Source organism: Engraulis encrasicolus, chromosome 3 (genome assembly GCF_034702125.1).
Source record: "Engraulis encrasicolus isolate BLACKSEA-1 chromosome 3, IST_EnEncr_1.0, whole genome shotgun sequence".
Classification (NCBI taxonomy): Eukaryota; Metazoa; Chordata; class Actinopteri; order Clupeiformes; family Engraulidae; genus Engraulis; species Engraulis encrasicolus.
In genome coordinates, this window is record NC_085859.1 from 17,287,286 (window position 1) to 17,309,219 (window position 21,934).

General features: G+C 43.7%; 1 protein-coding gene across 1 annotated transcript; it reads right to left on the bottom strand.

Moving 5' to 3' along the window:
- Positions 1-474: 474 nt before the first annotated feature.
- On the bottom strand, positions 475-21,583 carry gna14a (guanine nucleotide binding protein (G protein), alpha 14a). Its single transcript, XM_063194865.1, has 7 exons — positions 21,242-21,583; positions 13,060-13,244; positions 10,725-10,879; positions 9,567-9,695; positions 7,487-7,616; positions 5,496-5,649; positions 475-3,055 (listed from the first exon to the last, which is right to left on the bottom strand). The coding sequence occupies exons 1-7, from the start codon at positions 21,360-21,362 to the stop codon at positions 2,865-2,867; spliced, it is 1,065 nt and encodes a 354-aa protein (XP_063050935.1). The 5' UTR covers positions 21,363-21,583; the 3' UTR covers positions 475-2,864.
- Positions 21,584-21,934: the final 351 nt, after the last annotated feature.

Genomic DNA, 21,934 nt, shown 5'->3' on the forward strand with positions numbered 1-21,934 from the left:
AGTAAGAGAAACAAATCATATCCCGTCCACTCCTGTAAGAATCCACTCCCAATCCTGCCCACTCCCACTCAAAATCAGTCCCACTCCCGTTTCGTAAAAAAAAAAGTATTTTTTAATTATGAAAATCATCATCTATTTTTGGCATTCCCGCTGCCGTTAATTTTTATTCCCATCTTTAAAATTTTGACTCCCATCCCGCGGGAATACCGCAAGACCCGCAGGACCCACAGGAATTCCCGAAAAATGTCATCCTCTAGTAGGCCTATGGCTGTTATTTCCATTCTACACATACATCAGAATGAATAAGCCAAGGCTACAGTACTGTACAGTACAACTCGGGTGTGTGTGTGTGTGTGTGAGCGATTGTGTGTGTGTTTGTGTGTGCGCGTGCATGTGTGCACGCACGACGTGTGCATGTAACCATAATTACTAAACCAAATCTCTTCTTATCGTAATCATTTATTACACTTCTCTACGACATGCAGTACATTGATAGCATACATTATAATCCATACATAACTGACTCTCACCTAAATGGGACGAATGGCAGTACCGTTATGAATAACCCTCAGCCCAGACCCGTTTACACACACAGTGATGTACTGCCCACTCTCTCACTAGTTATACACATGTAATATTCACATACACACACTTGCTACGTTTACATGAGACATTTAATTCGGAATTGACTGACTTTAATTCTGAAAACATCATGTAAACACTTCACAATTCGGAATTAAATGAAAGATAATTACAAACTCGACGGAACTATTCAATTCTGAATTATTCATTCGGAATTAAAAACGTCATGTAAACGTAGCAATTGAGGAGAAAATGGGCAAGAAAAGGCACTGCAGGGCCAGCGATGTACAGTGAAGCTCATCAACATCTGGCCACTGGAAAAGCAGCATTGCCACGACCGTTCACATAACATCAACAGTTGTCGGAATGAGAATTATAGCTGTCAGAAGGCACAACATATGTGCTGTTCCTTATTCACCAAAAGCCCAAAAATGCCCAATAGCAAAGAAAATGCTTCAATATATACAAGTTATTACCTGTTCCTTATTCAAAAGGGGTGCTGTGGCGCAGTGCGCTTATGCCTGACTATGAATGAGCAACATTGGCCATTCGAATCTGGCCTGGGTCACTTCCCCACCTTTACCCCATTTCTCTCCCCCTTCACTTCCGGCCTGATCTTCATTGTTCTATCATGAGGAATATAAAAGCCTTCTGATCATTAATTTAAATAATTTACTCGTTTTCACCAGGTTTAAAATGAAACTGAGCTAGGCTCAATTGGTTTCACTGATTGCTTGAATGAATTTGTGGTACAGCATGTTTGCTTCTAAAGACTGGCTCTCAATGTTAGAGACAATGTGATGAGTGGTTTACATGGTAAGAAACAGCTTTTGAAAAGTCATCCCCATTAGGCACACAATGTCAAAGTTGGTCTATAAGAGGTGATGCAAACACACACAAAAGAAAGAAAGAAAAAAAAACAATAAATATTGATAATATATATACTTTGTGTGCAAACTGCCTCATCAACCATCAGCTATTCTACACAGTGTAGTACTTGGTTTACATTGAAGGGATAATATCAGAAACCCTAAGAAATGTAAACGACGTTATCAGTCAAGTAGTTGACGAGGAAGAAGCTTCTTGTTCCTCCCACACACACACGCATACACACACATTTACACATCTCTCTACTGTCACCCTTTCTGTTCTACACACCAATCTCTGTCCTGAGAAGAAGGAGTGAACGTTGGCTTGATCCCCCGACTATATCTTTGGTCTAAACAAAGTTCACAATTCCTACAGAGTGGAACATATTCATTTACAAGCCCCTTAACATGAACATATTTTCCCTTAACATTATTTCCTTTAAAAACTGGAATGTTTTCCCCCTTCCCCCCGGGACCGCGGGACGTTTGCTTACTCTAATGTGTTAAAGTCTTAGTCCTTTTTTATATATCTTAGAGTGATGTCTATAATGGTATTGATAAAAAGAAACTCAGTGACTACTGGTAATGTTGCTTATTCAACATAAACACACAAATTTACATGGAACTGAAACTGATCAAAGTCCAGGGTTGAGATTTCCTCCATAATATTTTCTTCTATTTCGGGGGTTGGGACCCTTTTTAATTCAAGGGGCCACTTCAAATTTTTATAAAGACCTCCAAAGGCTATACACCATACACCAAGGGATGTCAAACTCAGGTCCGGGGGCCAAATTTGGCCCGCGGAGCCATTTTATTTGGCCCGCGAGATCATTTCAAATATGTGTTACAATTGGCCCACATACACCAATAATATATAGAAAAAATATGACTTGAAGGCACAATTTTGTACATCACAGGAATTATGAGTGGGCTTAGACTAGTGTAGGCACATACTAGCACATAGAAGTATACGATAGTATGAGTATGATGGGAACGTGTTATTTGCCTAGCTGTAAGTCTGCTGTATGCACAATTTCATTGTATTTAATATATTGAATTCGGCCCGCGACTTCATCCCAGATTTTGATGTTGGCCCACTTTTGAATTTGAGTTTGACACCCCTGGGCTATACTATGTATGAACCCAACCAGGATTTACCCCCCACACTTTAAGCCTATTGAAAGTGGTCACGTTTACAACAGACCTCCCCTTCACAGTCTGTCTGTCACAATTCCCCTGAAAATATAACTTCATTTTATTGCAAATGCAATTTCTAGGGTTGAGGTTTCCTTTTTCAAGGCTTCCATACCATCTTCTTCTATGTCATGGATGGGATTCGAGCCTGCAACCCTCTGAACTTAAAACCCCCTAACTCCCTAACCATTAGTGCTGTGTGCAGGCCACATCTGGACGCTAGACGAGGTTGAACTCCTTGAGGTTGTGCCGCAGGATGGTGTCCTTGACGGCGGCGAAGACGAAGCGGATGTTCTCGGTGTCGGTGGCGCAGGTGAAGTGCGAGTAGAGGGTCTTCTCCCGATCGGGATTCTGCTCCTGGTACATCTGGAGGATGAACTCACGAGCTGCCTTGGCGTCTTGGGGAGGACCTGAGAGGAGAGGAGAGAAAGGACAGTCATGGGTAAGCGGTTATAGCCTCGCGACGCCATCCTCTGTGCTCCACCCAAAGATTCTGGCTTCGCACATCGTCTGGCAAAAGCCTCGAGCTCGGTTCTGTCAGTGTTTCGCCAATCAGCAAACAGTTGAGAGTGGTGACGTAGAACTCACAGGCGAGCTCCGTTACCGATTGGTTAAGGTAACTACATTCACACTTTCGTTTTGTTATTTGTATGCTTTTGCGACGCTATAACGTAACAGGCATGCTAATAAAGCACAATATGGGTTTTAATTTGAGTTTGGAACTTCAATTAATTTAAATGATAGAGTAAGATCAGACCATCTCCCATCGTCCACGGAGACGGATTCCTCATGGCTTTTGCCAGACTGATTGACGGAGTCAACAGTCGGCTATTCGCCCAGGCTGAATCGGTTAGGCCATCAGACTAGCAGCCCAAAGGTCGCCAGTTTGACCCAGAGTCGACCCACCAAATTGGTGGGGGGAGTAATTAACCGGTGCTCTCCCCCATCCTCCTCCATGACTAAGGTACCCTGAGCCTGGTACCGTCCTGCAGCACTGCACCCTTGAGGCGCCATTGGAGACTGACCCCTTAAATGGGTGAGGCATAAGTGCAATTTTGTTGTGTGCGGTGTGCACTTTTGTGCCGTGGAGTGCTGTGTCACAATGACAATGAAAGTTGGAGTATCCCAGATGGGCTTTCACTTTCACAAAAGGAGAGAGAGGCGAATGAGGTGGTGGTGGAGGAAGAAGATAAGAAGAAGAGGGCGTGGGAGGGAAGAGAACAGGAAGTGAAAAGGTAAGAAAGTGAGTGCGTTGCAATATGCAACCTTGCCTCCTCCACTTGCCTCCTCCACTTGCTTCTCGTCATGATGACATCACTGACAACAGCATTATATTTCAATATCTTGCAAAAGCTCAATTGTAGAGTCTTTTTCTCATTTGCAATTGGGATGGTGAATGAAAAACAGTCCCTCAAAAGTTGTTGTGGCTAGGCTGACAGCTGGGAAACTTTATCGTTTTCTCCACGGAGGAGGGGCCAGGAGGCGGGACGAGGAGACAAGCGCAAGTGGAGGAGGCAAGGTCGCATATTAAAACGCACTCATTGAAGGATAACAAATGAAAGTGTTGAAGAATGATTCATACATACTCAGAGTCTCTGACACGCCCCTTCCTGACATTTCTGGCTCAGTTTACATACAGTATATGACAACAAAAAATACAACCACATACATACACACATTTTAGCACAGCCGCCATAGCACACTGTATTGCAACAGGGTGCGATTTGTCGGAAAACCAGAAGGGGGCATAGGTTTCAGATTTTAAGCATTATCAATGGAATTGCAGTAAACTGTGATTAAAAGCATGTAGAAAAAGTTGCGATAACAAAACCAGAAGAGGGGACAATCCCCCCCCATCCCCCCTACAAATCGCACCCTGATAGCAACAGATGTACAGTACATCATGTGCAAGTCAATGGCCAAGTCTATGGTCTTCTTCCTACACATGCTTGAACATGAGACATAAAACTTCGGCTTTTTTCGCACACCTCAGCTGGCAGGTGCGTCGGAGATGGCACCATGGGTCACTCAGCAATAGTTTAGAGAAACTCCTGCACACTGACCATTTCGCTGTTCTTTCTTTTACTAGACCTTCATCAGGCAATCTCTGGAGAGAGATTGCCTGATGAAAGTCTAGGACCGAAACGTCGTTTATTAAACAAAGAACATCGAAATGGTCAGTGTGCGGGAGTTTCTTTAAACTAAACTGAACATGAGACATCAAAGCCAATCTGGGTGCAGGAGGCAGACAGACACCATGCCAAGTGAGCAAAACGTCCCAGATTTTTATCAGGATTCAAGATTCAAGAATATTTGTCATTGTCAAAAAGGCAACGAAATTGTGTTTGGGGTACAATACTTAGTAGCAGCAGTGACACCAGTGATTGACAGCCCCCCATCCCATTGAAAGGGCAGCAGAGATTAAGTGCATAATACTCGACACCCACACCCCCTTTCTCTCTCTCAAACCTGCGCGCACACACACACACACACACACACACACACACACACACACACACACACACACACACACACACACACACACACACACACACACACACACACACACACACACACAGAAATGTCCAGAGGATAGATGGATAACATTTAGACAGTAATGTTCCTCAGCAGTCCTGCAAAGTCAAAAGTGTAATGGCCTGGTGGTAAACGCTGTTGGCCAGTCTTTTAGTGCGGCTCTTAAGGGACCTGTACCTTCTACCTGAGGGTAGCCATTGGAATAAATGATTGGCAGGATGGTGGCTGTCGCGCAGGATGTTCTGCACTCTCCGTTATGTACTTGTTGTGTGTTTTTCTTTTGTTTATTATGTACTTCTGTGATGCGCAGCTTACCGGTGAACTCGGGGAAGTAGGTGACGAGGTGTGAGTGCTGGATCTTCTCGTCCAAGATGTCCGTCTTGTTGAGGAAGAGGATGACGGAGGAGTGCTGGAACCAGGGGTAGGTGATGATGGTCTGAAACAAGGCCTTGCTCTCCTCCATACGGTTCTACACACACACACGCACACACACAGAGTTGTAAATGTTTGCTAAATATAAAATATCAACATAACATTTCCCTCTCATTTACAAAAATGTTATTGTTTCGTTCATCATTAGTTCATTATTATTTACAAAAGTCTTTACAATGCTTTCTATGCATCCATTATTATAAAGTGTTACCAAACAAACTTAATTTACTGAGAAAAAAAGCAATCCGCTGACCTGGCTCTTCATCAGGTACTAGTACATGGGTGACAGGAAGAGGTGGTGGTGTTCAGGTGGGGGTTTAGTTGCTTTCTGTTCTGTACTAGAGTGTAGTGGGTTTCTGTTCTGTGCTAGAGTGTGGTGGGTGTCTGTTCTTTACTAGAGTGTAGTGGGTAATTGTTGTACTAGGGTGTAGTGGGTGTCTGTTCTGTGTTAGGTGACCCTCAGTACAGTAAAGAGTCTAACCCCATAATGCATGCCATACCACCAGTGGCACGCTGTAATAGTCATTGACAGGTTAATTACCATAGTATTACTCTACCATGACATAACACAGGGGCCTTTAGTAATGCACTATGGTCATTGCCATTTCTAGTAACTGCAAATGCATAATGCTGTGTTTTAACAAGATAAGGTAGTGCAAGGTACTGTAGGTAGTAGTGAGTAAAGAAGTGTTGGTGTGAAGTGAGTAAGCTACACCCACCTCGTTGTGGCACTCGGCCAGCACCCTCAGTGCATTATAGAGTCTGGGGTAGTGCAAGGTAGTGAGTAAATAAGTGATGGTGTTCTGTCACTTGAATCGCATCGCGCCTGGTCTATTCATGTGGTAATTGTTCTGTACTAGGGTGTAGTGGGTTTCTGTTCTGTGTTAGGTGAGCGTCAGTGAAGTAAAGAGTCTGGGGTGGTGCAAGGTAGTGGGTAAAGGAGTGGTAGTGTGGTAGCCTGATTATCATCAACGTTCAAATCTCTTCGAGACTTGGTCTGACCAAGAGCATAAAAATTGACGTTTCCTAAACGGCATGGTTGACCTGCCTCCCTTGGTTTGCTTAAATGGTTGTTTGCTTATCAACAAAGTGGGAGGAGTTTCCGTATTTGCGAGAACTCCGAAAATACTTGCATTACTCTTGACCTGACTAGTTGCCACTCTGAAAGTGTTGCATCACTAGGAGAGCACAGCCCGGCTAGTAGCGTGAAGTGACTATGGTGCACCCACCTCGTTGTGGCACTCGGCCAGCACCCTCAGTGCAGTATACAGTCTGGGGTAGTGCAAGGTAGTGGGTAAAGTGATGGTGTTCAGGTGTGGGGGTGTAGTGGGTAATTGTTCTGTACTAGGGTGTAGTGGGATTCTGTTCTGTACTAGAGTGTAGTGGGATTCTGTTCTGTACTAGAGTGTAGTGGGTTTCTGTTCTGTACTAGAGTGTAGTGGGTTTCTGTTCTGTTCTAGAGTGTAGTGGGTAATTGTTCTGTTCTAGAGTGTAGTGGGTTTCTGACAGGTTAATTACCATACTCTACCATGACATAACACAGGGGCCTTTAGTAATGCACAATGGTCATTGCCATTTCTGGTTACAGCAATTGCATATTGCTGTGTTTTAACAAGATAAGGTAGTGCAAGGTAGCGAGTAAAGAACTGATGGTGTTCAGCTGGGGGTGTAGTGGGTAATTGTTCTGCAATATGGTGTAGTGGGTTTCTGTTCTGTGTTAGGTGAGCCTCGGTGCACGATAGAGTCTGGGGTAGTACGTAAAGACAAGAGGTGTTGGAAGTGGTGGTGTGAAGTGACTATAAATCGATTACTTTACCCAGCCCTAGTAAAGAGGTGTTGGAGGTGGTGGTGTGAAGTGACCATGATGCACCCACCTCGTTGTCGCACTCGGCCAGCACCTGGTCGTACTCGCTGAGGGCCACCAGGAAGATGATGGAGGTCACGTTCTCGAAGCAGTGGATCCACTTCCTGCGCTCCGACCTCTGACCCCCCACATCCACCATCCTGTGGCACAAGATTATTTTTTTTCCAGTCATTTTCAGAGTGAAGAATAAAAATCCTTTTTGTTGTTTTTATTTCATGGCTTGGATTACGTTTTGACTTCAAGGAGAGCGAATTTTCGACTTAAAAGTGATGTAAATGTAAAATGTAATCCAGCAACAACAGAAAGGATTTTACGTGTGCAGACTCCTCACTCTGAAAACTACAGTCAGCCTTTGTCCTGCACCTTTCCCTGGCATGTGCACAATCTTCACCTTTAACCGTTTTTGTTCAGTAAGTCTTCTTCATATGATATAAGAGTGTTTCCTAGCCTTTTTTGTCCTGTGTACCCCCTAAGCAGGGCTCTAAATTAACTTTTCCCACCACCAGCCAATTTGGCTAGTAGGTATTTTTTCTTACTAGCCAAATGGAAGGTCAACTAGCCATTTTTTTCTCACCAAAATAAACCATGCGTTAATTATGTTGCTTTTAATTATTTTATTAAACTAGGCTATGTCCTCAACACAGATAAACAATATAAATATTATACTCAATATAATTCAGTCTATTCTAAAATTATTTAGTAATTATATTTTTATTACCTGCATTTCATTATTTTTCATTCCATTTCCATATACTGCACAGACAGCCAAACACTAGCCTATTACCTCACACACCATCACCCAAACCTCACATACAGTATAGGCCTACAACTCACACAAACACAGCATGCCTTCAACACTAATGTCACACATATACCAGACTTTCTACATAGGCCTACACTAGCCAAACACACACACAACCAAACACTGCAAAACCTCATATCCCCTACACAGCATCACTTCACACACAGTGGGACAAATAAAATGGACAATGCACAGAAGACAGATGAAGGGAGGAGAAGGAGACGGAGAGGAGAAGGACAGGAGACACATGCAGACACACACACACCTACACAGTGCGTGAATGATGTCTGCATTGTGTGTTTATGCTGCTGCTGCGTGACACCTTCAAGTTCCTACAGGTCAAATTAATATTAGCTTTACTTACGATGCGCTTGGAATGACAATTACCGTTACGCTATGTCAACTAGATATCCAATAACACCACGGAGACTATGCTTACTTTGTGACTTTCGTCGCTAGTTTTTGTTATCTTTTTTTCCACTTACTCGTATATCCATGTCAAACTCGTACAGGGTCACTCTTTGCGATGGCGTGGGCGTTACTAGGAAATGACAACTCCATCGTTTGTAGTTGCGAGGACCTCGCAAATATCAGACGGCTTCTGACGGACAGCTGTTTTGACAGACAGCTGTGCTGTCCCACCACTCACTCACGCCGTTTTCGCTCCACCAATATACTCGGCCTATTTCACCGTCACAACAGTTACGCTGCTATTACTTGCATTCATCGACACATAACCGTGCTTTAACCACTGCCACATTATTTTTCATCTGACCAAAACCTACAAAATCAAAGTAATCCGCGCTAGTCCGCTCATTGAACATATTTTATCAACACTAGTTTCAGCGCGCGGGTATCAAACACGCAGCCAATGGATGTGAGGCTGCCTTATTGTGATTAACGGTCAGCCAATGGGTGTGGGCTACATCATGACGGTAGGACTAATGTCCATGGGTAATGTAGGCGACGTTTTAACGTTCATCAGACGGCAGCTACAGATCTGTGCGGGCAGCTGTTTAACGTTCAGTCGGCCGCGCGCTACCGGCCAATTTGGCTAGTGGATGAATTTTTCTATCAGCCAAAATGATTTTTCACCCGCATTTGGCGTGTTGGCGTGCGTTAATTTAGAGCCCTGCCCCTAAGCAATTTGTCATATGATGAGTACCCCTATGTGATGAGTGATGAGTATCCCCTATTTTTCAGTAAGAAGTCTTCAAATCGTCAAGTAGAAACCTCATATCGCCACTATTTTTTAAACGAGGTGTGAACATCTGTTGACGTGACGTACCGAAAGATGACGTTTTCCAGGTCGAATGGGTACTCGATGATACCAGTGGTCGGCACGCGCACCCTCAGGATGTCCTGCTGGGTCGGCAGGTAGGCCGGGTCGGATATGCGCTCCAGATCACTCAGGTAGCTGTGAGAGACAAGCAGTTGAATATTGTATGTGTGTGGAGCAAAATAAATATAAATATATAGTAATATAAATTAGTGGTGTTAAAGAGTAAAAGTAGAAGTAAATTCATGGTCAGGGGTGCGTTTCTCGAAAGCATAGTTGCTAGCCAGTTAGCAACTTGGGTAGTTGCCAATGTGAAATTGCACTGCAAACAGTAAAGTAGCTATGGTTTTGGGAAATGTACCCCAGTGTTGCTAGATCGTATCAAAGTATTGTGCCAAAACCTCATAGGAAATTCTGCATTCAATTCTGCTTCTGTAAGTCAGTCTCTAAATATATTTTTTAATTCTACTTAATCTAACCGTTGCATTGTGAAATCCTCTGCATCAAACACAGTGACTACTACTCACTACTTGGCGGAGTCTGAGAGCTGGTACTCCTTCGTCATTCCACAGGGCCGCGATGGCCAAATTTGATCTTTTCATGAGTATGCATTAAATAATTAACTAAAATGTACTAGTATGACCAAAGAACAGTCAGTTTTGCAGCTAAAAAAAATTCTATTTCTGGAACTTCAAAATGGCAGACATGGAAAAGATCCACTTTTTCATGTAGACAAAGTGTAATTTTGCCAATTGTAATGAATATTTTCAATTCGATAGTGGTGGTAGTATTCATGTTCTAGATAGGTTCTAAATGGTAATAATGTTCTAAAAAGGTACTGCAACTATGCTGCTTATTGAAAATGGGCTGCCTATTGCCAAATTTGATCTTTACATGAAAGTTTACTAAGTATTAAACAAATATTTTCTAGTATGGTCCAAGTACAGTTGAATTTCCAAAAATAGCCATTTTCAGCTGCAAACATGACTGCAACTGGACCATACTAGAAAATATTTGTTTATTACTCAGTAAATTTTCTTGTAAAGATCAAATTTGGCAATAGGCAGCCCAGTTTCAATGAGCAGCATAGTGGCAGTATCCTTTTTGACCATTTCCTGCACAGTGTACCTTTAAACCTCTGCATCAGACACAGTGGCTAGTACTCACTACTTGGCGGAGTCTGAGAGCTGGTACTCTCTGCGTCTCTCGTAGCAGACCTGCACTCCTTCATCTTTCCAAAGGGCCGCGATGGCCTGCGACTGGCCGCTGTCCAGAGCTTGGATCTTATCCACCTCCAAGTCCAGCACCATTGGTACATACCCCTGTCAATCAAAATAGTAGAAGAAGCAGATTCAGAACCCAACGGACCAATGACAAAACAACACAGGACTTCACAGCAAGGCACAACACATTGAGCTTTGGGGACACTGGATACATTTGGCCTTCTTGTATCTTAAAAAAAGTGTGGCAGGATATTCTATTAAAACGTGACAAGTTTTTTAACAAAATATTGTTTATGCTTTGCCGGGACAGGACAGGCAGCGATAGGGAAAAGGTGGGCAGAGAGAGAGATATAGGGCAAAGCTGGGAAATGACCTTATACGTAGGTCATGCGGTCTCCTGAACCATTTCATGTGACCTGCAGAGCCTTTACAAAAAAGACAATAAAAAACATGCTGATGTGGGCTGCCAATGTGGGCCTTTCCTAGCCTCGCGAACCATCCTACGTACTTCCGCCAAAGTATTCACTACTGTAGTCAGGCCTTGCTCTTCTGTGGAGTGCCAGATCGGTGGGATTTTGATCACAACGCCCCCCCATCTAATCTAATCAGAAAACAGCCAATAAGCGAATAAGCGCCCCACGTGGGGGAGAAAGGGGGAGGATGCTTGTGACGATGACAAAAACGTCTGCGCCAATGACTCTGGTCTGCGCTATGTTGTTGTTGAGTAACTGTCGGCGATTGAGTGAGAGCTGTCCAATCATTTCAAGCCATAACTGAGTGCAAACTTCCCGCTTCCTGCAATCGCGTCAGATCACACAACTTCCAGACCATAAATACGAAATGAAATGGTAGTATTATGGGATGGTCAGGACCAGGCTAGGCTTTTCCTTAGTCCTTCGGGTTTCCACGCTGTGGTTACAGGTGATCGGGTGCACATTTGCAAATCAAGGGACTTTGGCTCCACAAAGACACAACATTTGCAAGAGATGACCACACCTATTGGACTTCATCCCATGGGATTAATATGGAAAATCTGGAAGAGCACTCGTGGTTGTAGTTGAATTCAATGTGTGTGTGTGTGTGTGTGTGTGTGTGTGTGTGTGTGTGTGTGTGTGTGTGTGTGTGTGTGTGTCTGTGTGTGTGTCTGTGTCTGTGTGTGTGTGTGTGTGTGTGTGCGTGTGTGTGTGCGTAAGCACGCGTACGCGTGCGTGCATGTATGCAGCTGGTTAAACGTAAAAAATTAAGTTGCCCTGCTGCCTTAAGTTTGTAAGTTAACTCAACTTGAGAAAGCCTCAAAAGTTAACTTACAAACTTAAGGTAGCAGCAGGGAAACTTACCATTTTACGTTTAACTATAGCTTGCAATGTTTTACAGTGTATGCATGTGTACACTGTGTACTTTCTTGCTGTTATCAGCCTGTGTGCGTGTGTGTGTGCGTGTGCGTGTGTGTGTGTGTGCGTGTGCGTGTGCCTGTGTGTGTAACCTAGGTGTTCCCGCTCAGTTCGTCCCCCTCGGGGCCGCGAACTCACCACCTCTTAGTCAACACATCAGTTCGATTGTGGGAGGCACAGCACGATACCGCTGGACTAAAGGAGCAGTCCGATAGCCCAGCGCTACCAATACTGTATGAGGCTTCGGGAGGGAGGTGTATTAACGTTCCTCAGCAGCACACTCTGCTAGTTGCCCTCCATTACACTCACCCCTCTAAAGCTTCGGGAGGGAGGTTTACTAACGTTCCACGCTACACTCTGCTAGTTGGTCTCCGTGACATGTGTCATGTATGCATATGTACATTCAGTGGTCGAGTTGTAAGATCAAAGCAGGGGGGATGGTCAGAGATAGATGGATTATGATTATTGGGGGTTCGGGGGTTCTCCTTTGAGAAAAAATGAAAATGTAGTTGTTAAAAGTGCAACTTTAACACAATATGTGAAGAAGGGATGCCTGTTTTAGAGGGGGAAGATTTTTGACCATTTTCATCTCATCCCCCTACAACTCGAGCCCTGTGTTCACTGCCAGGGAGATCTGCTGTGTGTGTGTGTGCGCGTGTACCTTGTTGCTGTTGTCAGCCAGTGGGATCTGCAGTGTCTCCATGGCTCTCAGCATGGCGTGTGTGTGTGTGTGTGTGTGTGTGTGTGTGTGTGTGTGTGTGTGTGTCTATGTGTGTGTGTGTGTGTGTGTGTGTGTGTGTGTGTGTGTGTGTGTGTGTGTGTGTGCGTGCGTGCGTGCGTGCGTGCGTGCGTGCGTGCGTGCGTGCGTGCGTGCGTGCGTGTGTGTACCTTATTGCTGTTTTCTGCCAGTGGGATCTGCAGGGTCTCCATGGCTCTCAGCATGGCCTGCATGGCGGTGAAGATGTTCTGGTAGACCAGCTTGATGAAGCTGCGCTTGTCCTCGTCCGTGTAGCCCGCGCCATGGATGATGCGCATCTGCTTTATAAAGGTGCTCTTTCCACTCTCACCCGTACCTGATGAAGGGAGCGAGGAGGAGAAGTGGAGGGAGAGAGAAAAGGAAAGGTGAAGGAGAGGGGAGAGAGAGAGTGAAAGACAGAAATTAACCAATAATATGGGATATAAAACATGAAACAGGCAGAACGCAAGTATAAGCAACGGGTTGAACAGAAGCGAAAAATGGGTTGGAGTATCAGGGAGAGCTTTATGAACATGCTCTCTCCACTCTCACCCGTATCTGATGGAGGGAAAGAGAAGATGAAGGGTGGAGGATAAGAAAAGGAAGGGTGGAAGAGAGGAGGAGGGGTAGACAGAAACAAACCAATAATCTATAATTGGGTAGCATTCTGCTTCATGCATCTGCTTTATGAACATGGAGGGAAGGAGAAGGAAGGGTGGAAGAGAGGAGGATATAAGCACTAGCAGAAATAAACCAATAAATTGTTGGGTAACACTTCACTATACTGCCCTACGAAGGCAAAGTAATAGTATACGCCAACGGGAATAGGTTGGATATTACTACAAATTTGCCATAGCAGTATCTCTAAAACAGGACATATTTGGCAGCCGTGGCCTAGTGGTTAGAGAGTTGGTATTTCAATCCAGGGGTTGCCGGTTCGAATCCCCCTGACCTCTCCCTACACCTCCATCCATGGCTGAAGTGCCCTTGAGCAAGGCACCTAACCCCACATTGCTCCAGGGACTGTAACCAATACCCTGAAAAATAATAGTTGTAAGTCGCTTTGAACAACTGAAAGCTTCAGCTAAGTGAAATGTAATGTAATGTAATGAAATGTAATGTAATGTAATTTGCAGTCGGGACCGTCAGGCTTTGCCACAAGATAAAGGAGGTGTAACAAAGACCATTTTCAGTCTTAATTCAATTTTGACAAAATATGTAGTTACTGCACTTTGCTTTTGTAGGGCACTATACTGTATGCGCTACTTCATAATGCATTCATAGCCGCCATGATTTTCAGCATTCATGATGAATTCATGAGACACATTCATAACAAAAGTTTGGATCAACAGAAACCTGAAAAAATGTGTTTGTTGTTCTTTGCATGTGAAGTGCACAGATCTAGCGAGAGCAAGGTTAGGACAGGCTCTCACAGAAAATAATGTGACATTACTGACATATAGTGAAAACTTAAAAGGTGTATGACAATTTGACTGCCAGACAGAGCTCCTTAGTGAAGGTTAATACCAAAATCTCAGTCAAATATGAGATCAGGTTGCACAGGAAGGGAAATGGAAGCATTGAAACAAGGAAGATACCTTACAGACTAGAAAAGAAATGTGTGCACATACAGTATATCACGTAAGTGAGTACACCCCTCACAGTTTTTGCAGATTTGTGAGGATATCTTTTCATAGGAAAGCATTAAAGAAATTTCACTTTGACACAATAATTAGTGACCTTTTAACAACATATATAGCCGTTTAAATTTCTTGTTCACTCAGAAAAAAACTAAATACAGCCATTAATGTTTGAACATGTACCCACAAAAGTGAGTACACCCCAGATTAAAATCCAGTAGAGAAGGGGCCGTGTTGGCTCGAATCGTCTCGAAAGTTTCTTTTGGGGGCTTTTCAAGCCTTTCTTACTTTTTACGAGATAGGACAGTGAAGATCGTGACAGGAAGCGAGTTGGGAGACACAGGGAAGGATCGGCAAAGGACCCAGGCCGGAATCGAACCCGGGTTAGCCGCGTACTAGATGCATGCCCTGCCGAGCAACATGGTAGGGCCACAGGAAGGCACTTCTGAATGTGAATTACTCCCTTCCATGCATTTAGTAGTAGTAGTAGTACTACTAGTAGTACTAGTAGTAGTCGTAGAAGTAGTAGAAGTGGGCCTCATCATAGCTCAAATGCAAAAAATAAAAGTGACAGTAAAAAAAAAATAAACCGTTTCCTTCCAACACAGGTACAGTAGCTTATCTGAGTAAAAAGTAGACCTGTGTATTTGTCTTACGAGCAGCTGACTCCGTGCTGGTTTGAGCACATTTGTGATGGGTTCTTGCTAGGTTTTTTAGTGTTTTTCAGTAACAGCATAGTCTAGCTACCTTGTTACGTACAATGGATGTTAAATGATGTTACAGCTGTAATGTCATGTGCCGTTGTTGTAGTTACACCACAAATTTTATTTTACTTTTGACACTTCTGCTCAAATGAGAAACATGTCTTTTTAAAACAAGGGCTAATGGTGCTTTAACCCGTTAAGACACAGCGTTATAAATTTGCTGTTACCAGAATGGCAATGACCAAGTCGTAGTGCATTACTAAAGGCCCAGTGTTATGTAATAGTAGTGTGATACTATGGTGGTTAATTTTTCAATGACTATTACAGCATGCCACTGGAGGTACAGTGTGTATTAAAGGGCTACAGGGACAATACAAAAAGAAATCAACACACAAAACCCCTCTAGCTGGCTTGACTTGACCACACAGCACAGTAGCGTTCCACACCCTCCTAGTACTCTGGCTCCTTTCTCTTCATTTGTTTGTGGGCTGTAGTTCAGTTCTATGTGGTCTCCACTCACACCACACCACACTACAGTAGAGAGGCTAAATAGCTGCATGACCACAAACATGCAGGGTCATAGAAACCGAGAGAGAGAGAGAGAGAGAGAGAGAGAGAGGGAGAGGGAGAGGGAGAGAGAATGAAAAAGAAAGATAAACACTCTACCCTAAGGGCAATGACTCAATAAGCCATTCTACATGAATGAGCCCAGAGGTCGCTCTGACTATACGCCTCCTAGCCCCAGCTGTGAATTTGAATATTTAAATTAATTTGACTTCCAAAAAGCAAGGCCGCCAATATCCAAAGAACCTCTCAAGGCAGCCACTGAGACTCTTAAGGCTGTGGGTTTTTTTAGGTGCGTGTGTGCGTGCGTGCGTGTGTGTGTGTGTGTGTGTGTGTGTGTGTGTGTGTGTGTGTGTGTGTGTGTGTGTGTGTCTGTGTGTGTGTGTGTGTCTGTGTGTGTCTGTGTGTGTGTGCTGGCTTGTGAGGACACGCACAACTATTAACACATTGACTGACACGCTTTAAATTATGGCTAGAATGCCATCAATCCAGACCCTCCTTGCTGTTTATATTAGTGTGGTTTCAGAAATCACCGTATGGCATTCGAACTGGTACGACGTTGACAGTCAATGTGTTCAAAGGTGAGAGCAGGTTCACATATTGAAAAAGACACTGAGGTGAAGCAAAATGTGGTGTTTTTTTTTCTTTTTTGAAAAATAAAAATAAACCGCCTTGTGCTTGACCTCAGTGTCTTTGTCAAGTGCGCAAACCTGCTCTCACATTTGAACCCTCCTATTTGGCTCTACGAACTTGCCTATTTTTCAGCACTTTGAGCGTAACAACAATATTATCCTTGCTTCGTGTCTGTCAGTGTGTTAATAATAATAATAATAATAATTGTATTTTTATTGCACTGTATCACACAAGGCATGTAACTCAAAGTGCTTAACAAATGGGAAAAACATCATTGTTAGAGATGGATTTAAAAGGAGAGGTATAGCGGAGAGGCAGAAAGAGCAGGAAGGCAGAGGAAGAAGAGATAGATAGAGATTGTAGAGTCATAAGGTCAACGTAGGTTAGGACCTACCTGTGTTAGCAGGGTGTCCTTCATTTATTTTGTTAAAGACAAAACTGAAAACTGAAAACCAGGCAGGTATGGGGGGTTGATGTGTCCGTTGCTTCGCATTGTTAAGTTTAGATACAACGGAAGTTATAAAGTGGAAGTCAATTTGGTGAGTGCGTGCGTGTCCACGTGCTTGCATGTGGTGCTGTGTCCAGTTATTACACCAACGTCGTGTGATACAACAAGCAGCAGGCTATTTGGTTAACAAATCTGCATGCACAGGCGGATGTGTGTGTGTGTGTGTGTGTGTGTGTGTGTGTGTGTGTGTGTGTGTGTGTGTGTGTGTGTGTGTGTGTGTGTGTGTGTGTGTGTGTGTGTGTGTGTGTGTGTGTGTGTGTGTGTGTGTGTGTGTGTGTGCAGGGCCGCAGACAGGTTTGACTGGGCCCGGAACAATATTATTTGAAAGGGCCCTCCTCTCAATACAGTACATACAGTGTAATGGGGAGCCAAATCTGGGCCCCCTCTCTCGGGACAACAGACCCGTTTGTCCCCCCCCTTTCGGCTTCCCTGTGTGTGTGTGTGTGTGTGTGTGTGTGTGTGTGTGTGTGTGTGTGTGTGTGTGTGTGCGTGTGTGTGTGTGTGTACGTGAGTGTGCGTGAGATTCATGCGCAACAAGAATGAGTTTATGTGGATGTGGGTGGCTGTGTGTGTGTGTGTGTGTGTGTGTGTGTGTGTGTGTGTGTGTGTGTGTGTGTGTGTGTGTGTGTGTGTGTGTGTGTGTGTGTGTGTGTGTGTGTGTGTGTGTGTGTGTGTGTGTGTGTGTACCTATGTGCAGTGCACAAGATGGGCAAGATTCTGTGTGTGTGTTTGTATGTTTATGTGTGGTGTCCCAAGTGTGTGTATGCAGTAGGTGTGCATGCGCCTGTTAGTGTTTCAATATGTGCATGCATGTGTTTTTAGCCAGTGTGTATTTACAGTATTTGTTAACCAGTGATTGCTAGAGGTGTGCAAAAAAATCGCCCTAACAATGTATCGCGATAGTACTTATTTACACGACACACTGCATCAATTCATGACAATGTATCGCATGACAATGTATCGCGATATGTACAATATAGCCTACTGTATTAATTCATGACATAATGATTTCATAATAATAAAAAAGTGAAAAACATTGTGTGTGGAAAGTGCCACTGGTTTATTTTTATTTTTTACTAGAGTGTAGGTAATATTTCTGTTATACCAAATATAGTCAGTCGACTTATGAATGCTACACAGTAACTGGCAAGTAAGCTGTATTTGTACACATTAACTGAAGTAAATATCGCAATGAGTCACAATAATACATGCATTGCAATGCATTCCTGATAGTATTGCATCTTGGCATGTGTATTGTGATGCACATTGAATTGTGAACCCCTTGCCAATATCCACCCCTCTGGAGTACTGTGTACTCACGGCCAGCTCGAGTTATAAGTGAACTATGCGATGGACCACGCCATCAGAGCCCCCCCGTGAGAAGCAAAGTTCCAGGAGGAAATGAACTCTACCCCATTTACCCATATTTCTTTCTTGTTTTACCACTTACAGCCACAATGGAAAGAGGAGCCATTATATATCAGGGGACACATCATTTTTATTTGTAAACAACCTGCAATAAATATATAAGAATATAATGAAGAGTAATAGTTTTGCGGAGAAACTAATATATTCCTTTTTGATAAACGGCTGTCTGTTTGAGAATTTTTGCTCCAAGAAGTGTAGTAAATGATGGGTACCCAATCTAGTAGGTGGTGGTATGGGGGGGGCCAGATCAAATGTTGCTTAGGGCCCCATAAAGGTTTGGGCCGGCCCTGTGTGTACTTGTGAGGATGTGACCTTTGGAGGCAGGGGTCTGCTCCTGACCTAGTGGCCCATAAGCAGAATAATGAGTCTTTTGAGACCTGGAAAGATCAGGAAGCGCGCTCAACACCCTCTAATACTTAACACTGGGTGCTTAACTTGGTCGATGAATAAGCTCAAACTTCAAGTAAGCAGGGAATAGATCATACTCAGTTTTGTCTTTTTTCCTTTTCTTTTAGGGGGTCTGACCCTGCGATGTATGAATAAAAAGAAAAGAAAAAGAAAGAAAAAACTGTGCAATCTATTTTCTGCTTACCTGACTCCTTCAGAGACGCACCTACAAGTCGGAAGAGCGCGGTGTGTGGAAGATAAACTCCAACTTCAAAAATAAATCGCCATTTCACACTGAGGAAGGGTGTAAACCCAAAACATTTGTGAGGCGATTAAAAACATCTAAAAGAAATGTGATGAGTGCTTCTTTATTCATTTATTTTTGTCACTTGAGATCTGGCGTATATAGCAGTGCACTCTAAAATTGACTCCCTAGCTGCCTCATACAGCCCCCAATAACCCTGATAATTTAAAACAACTCAAAAGCTGGCTATAGCTTGCAAGCCAGGTTTTTTTTTCATTTACACAACTGATATACTGGTATAGTGGCATTTATAAAGCGCTTATACAATCCTTTGAGCACTCAGTGCTTTACAGTCAGGTGTGCACAGATAAGGACGAGGTGGTACTTAAGCACCCGCCCCTTTGCCCTGCTGGGTATAAAATACCCATTTTGAACATCTTTTTTGAAACTTTTATAGTCACAATGTACTGTGGTCCATGTTGACATAGTAATCTACAAATGCTTCATGACCAAAAGCATATGACGATAATGCCCCGATAATATGGCCTCTGTAAGGCAGGGCCGGAAATGCCACATGCCCCCAACACCCCCATCTTCACCCCCAGCACCTGCCCCCCAAATTATCTGTGCGCGGCGCGCCACTGTTTAAAGTACATGCCTCACATTCACCCAGCGGTAGCATAGGGATGCCACCTTTTCCAGCTGTTGTACATGATACTGTAAGTGGCATGTTATGTGGCATGTTATGTGCAGTGTTTAATTTGTGGGGGAGCAAGGGGGAGCTAGCTCCGGAACCTCAGACGTGAGCTCCGGAACCTTGGATGGAACCTCATGTAAATACATCACAGATCATCCTCGGGGGGAGCCACCCATCCTCTAGGCTCCAGGACCTCCCGCTTGACAAATTAAGCACTGGTTATGTGGCATGTCACAGTCATAACAGACATCTTCAAAGTGTCACCAAGACAGGTAATGCATTCCTCTACTTCCTGACTGCTGACCAATCAAATTAAGCTTTCATTCAGCGTGCAGGAACAGAGGAAAGACAAGCACAGATCTCTTTTCTGTCTCTCTTTTCTGTTTCAGTGTGTGCGCGTGTGTGTGTGTGTGTGTGTGTGTGTGTGTGTGTGTGTGTGTGTGTGTGTGTGTGTGTGTGTGTGTGTCTGTGTCTGTGTCTGTGTCTGTCTGTCTGTCTGTCTGTCTGTCTGTCTGTCTGTCTGCCCGCCTGCCTGCCTGCCTGCCTGCCTGCCTGCCTGCCTGCCTGCCTGCCTCTGCTCTGAGTGCAAATTCTAGTTCTTCAACTCTGAGAATGATGTTTTACTTTCGATGAACATTACAAGTAGGGTCTGATGTGCCATGATAATATTTCCATATGCTTTGCATGAGGAAGATAATGTCAGACAAAATGCCCCTGCAGCGTTATGGGGATCCTTTCTAATGGCTCTCTCCACTGTTGCTTCAAAACTAACAACGGTACTGTAAAATAACATGAATGGCCAGTACAGGTCTACTGTTGCTATTGTGCAAAGTCCTCTCCTACTTAGAAAGTTACAGGCTTTACATAGTCTACGTGTGACAAGTTAAAACATATGAAACATGTGTTGCTTGGCTTTCAAGTTACCAGCATGCCTCTTTGGGTAACAGACAAAACTTAATTTGTGTGAGTCGTTATGCCACACACCATCAATATTAAGCGATAAAGGCCTATCGTGTATCCACCAAACAGTTTTTTCCCCGCTTCTGAATAAATCCCCTACATTTTGATAAAGGCCTAGCCTAGTCATTTCAAAACTGTACACTGATATGCTGTTAAATGAATTGGCACATATAGAAAGGTGGCATTTGATGGTCCAAAACACTGACTGTAGGTAAAATAAATGTTACTGTTTCATTCAGTAGCCTATATGGGCAGATATTAAAAAGCCAAAGCAACATTCACCAGGTGGCTTGGAAGTTAGTATATGGACATAATATTGCCTAGGCTATGGTGAAGAACAGGGTGTGGCAACTTCACTTAACATCCTTCAAATCAATGTTGAAGGAAAGAAATACACTTTTCATGAACATAAACTTGATAATTTGCGCACTGACATGACGACTAGCATAAAATTAGGCCTATAAAAATAGGCAAATAAAACAATACTTGTTATTTATTTCAATCAGTGTAGGCCTGAATGCTTAATACGCCCCTGTGTCCCACGCCAATAGCTAAAGCGCACATCTCACCCAGTAGCAGTAGTTTGAGTTCTCTCCGAGAGTCCTTCTTGTCTTTACGCAGCTGTTTGTCGATCTCCTGGTTGATGCGCTGCTTCTCCTTGTCCTCTGCGGACATACAGCAGCCCGCCATGCCCGCACTCGTCTCAAAGCTTCCCCCCTCTCGTTAACTAATCAGCCGCAAAAGTCTGGCGCAGTTGATCGTTGCGTTGCGTCCTGGTGGGGAGCATTGACGCGAATGCAGTGGTTGGTCACCTCCGTAAAAGAATCTGGGATGGATGGCACGCGTAAAAGTAGAGTTGCTCGCGCGAAAGAGTGTGAATAGCCAGGCAAAAAAGTTAGGTGCTTTCGCAGAGCGGCGAAATTTGTTTGCCAACGTGCGTAATGAATGCGCTTCTATTCAGGGAGCCTACGAGGCCCGTCAAATTTACCAAGAGCTTTAGAGGCGTGGTTGCACAGGTAGTTGCACCTGAATCATAAGTAAGGGGGAGAGACCAGAGCAACATTTGCAACTTCATTGTAATTGACTGACTCTTTTTTATGTCTTTTTTAGACAATTGTATGAAATGTCTTATTAAGATTTTTAGACGGTGCCCCCATGATTACAATTCAGACTCACAATTCAGGCTCAAGTCAGTTTACTGCTTTGAATAATGAAATAAATTAGATAGATCAAAAGGCACCTGTCTATGTCTAGAATGACGG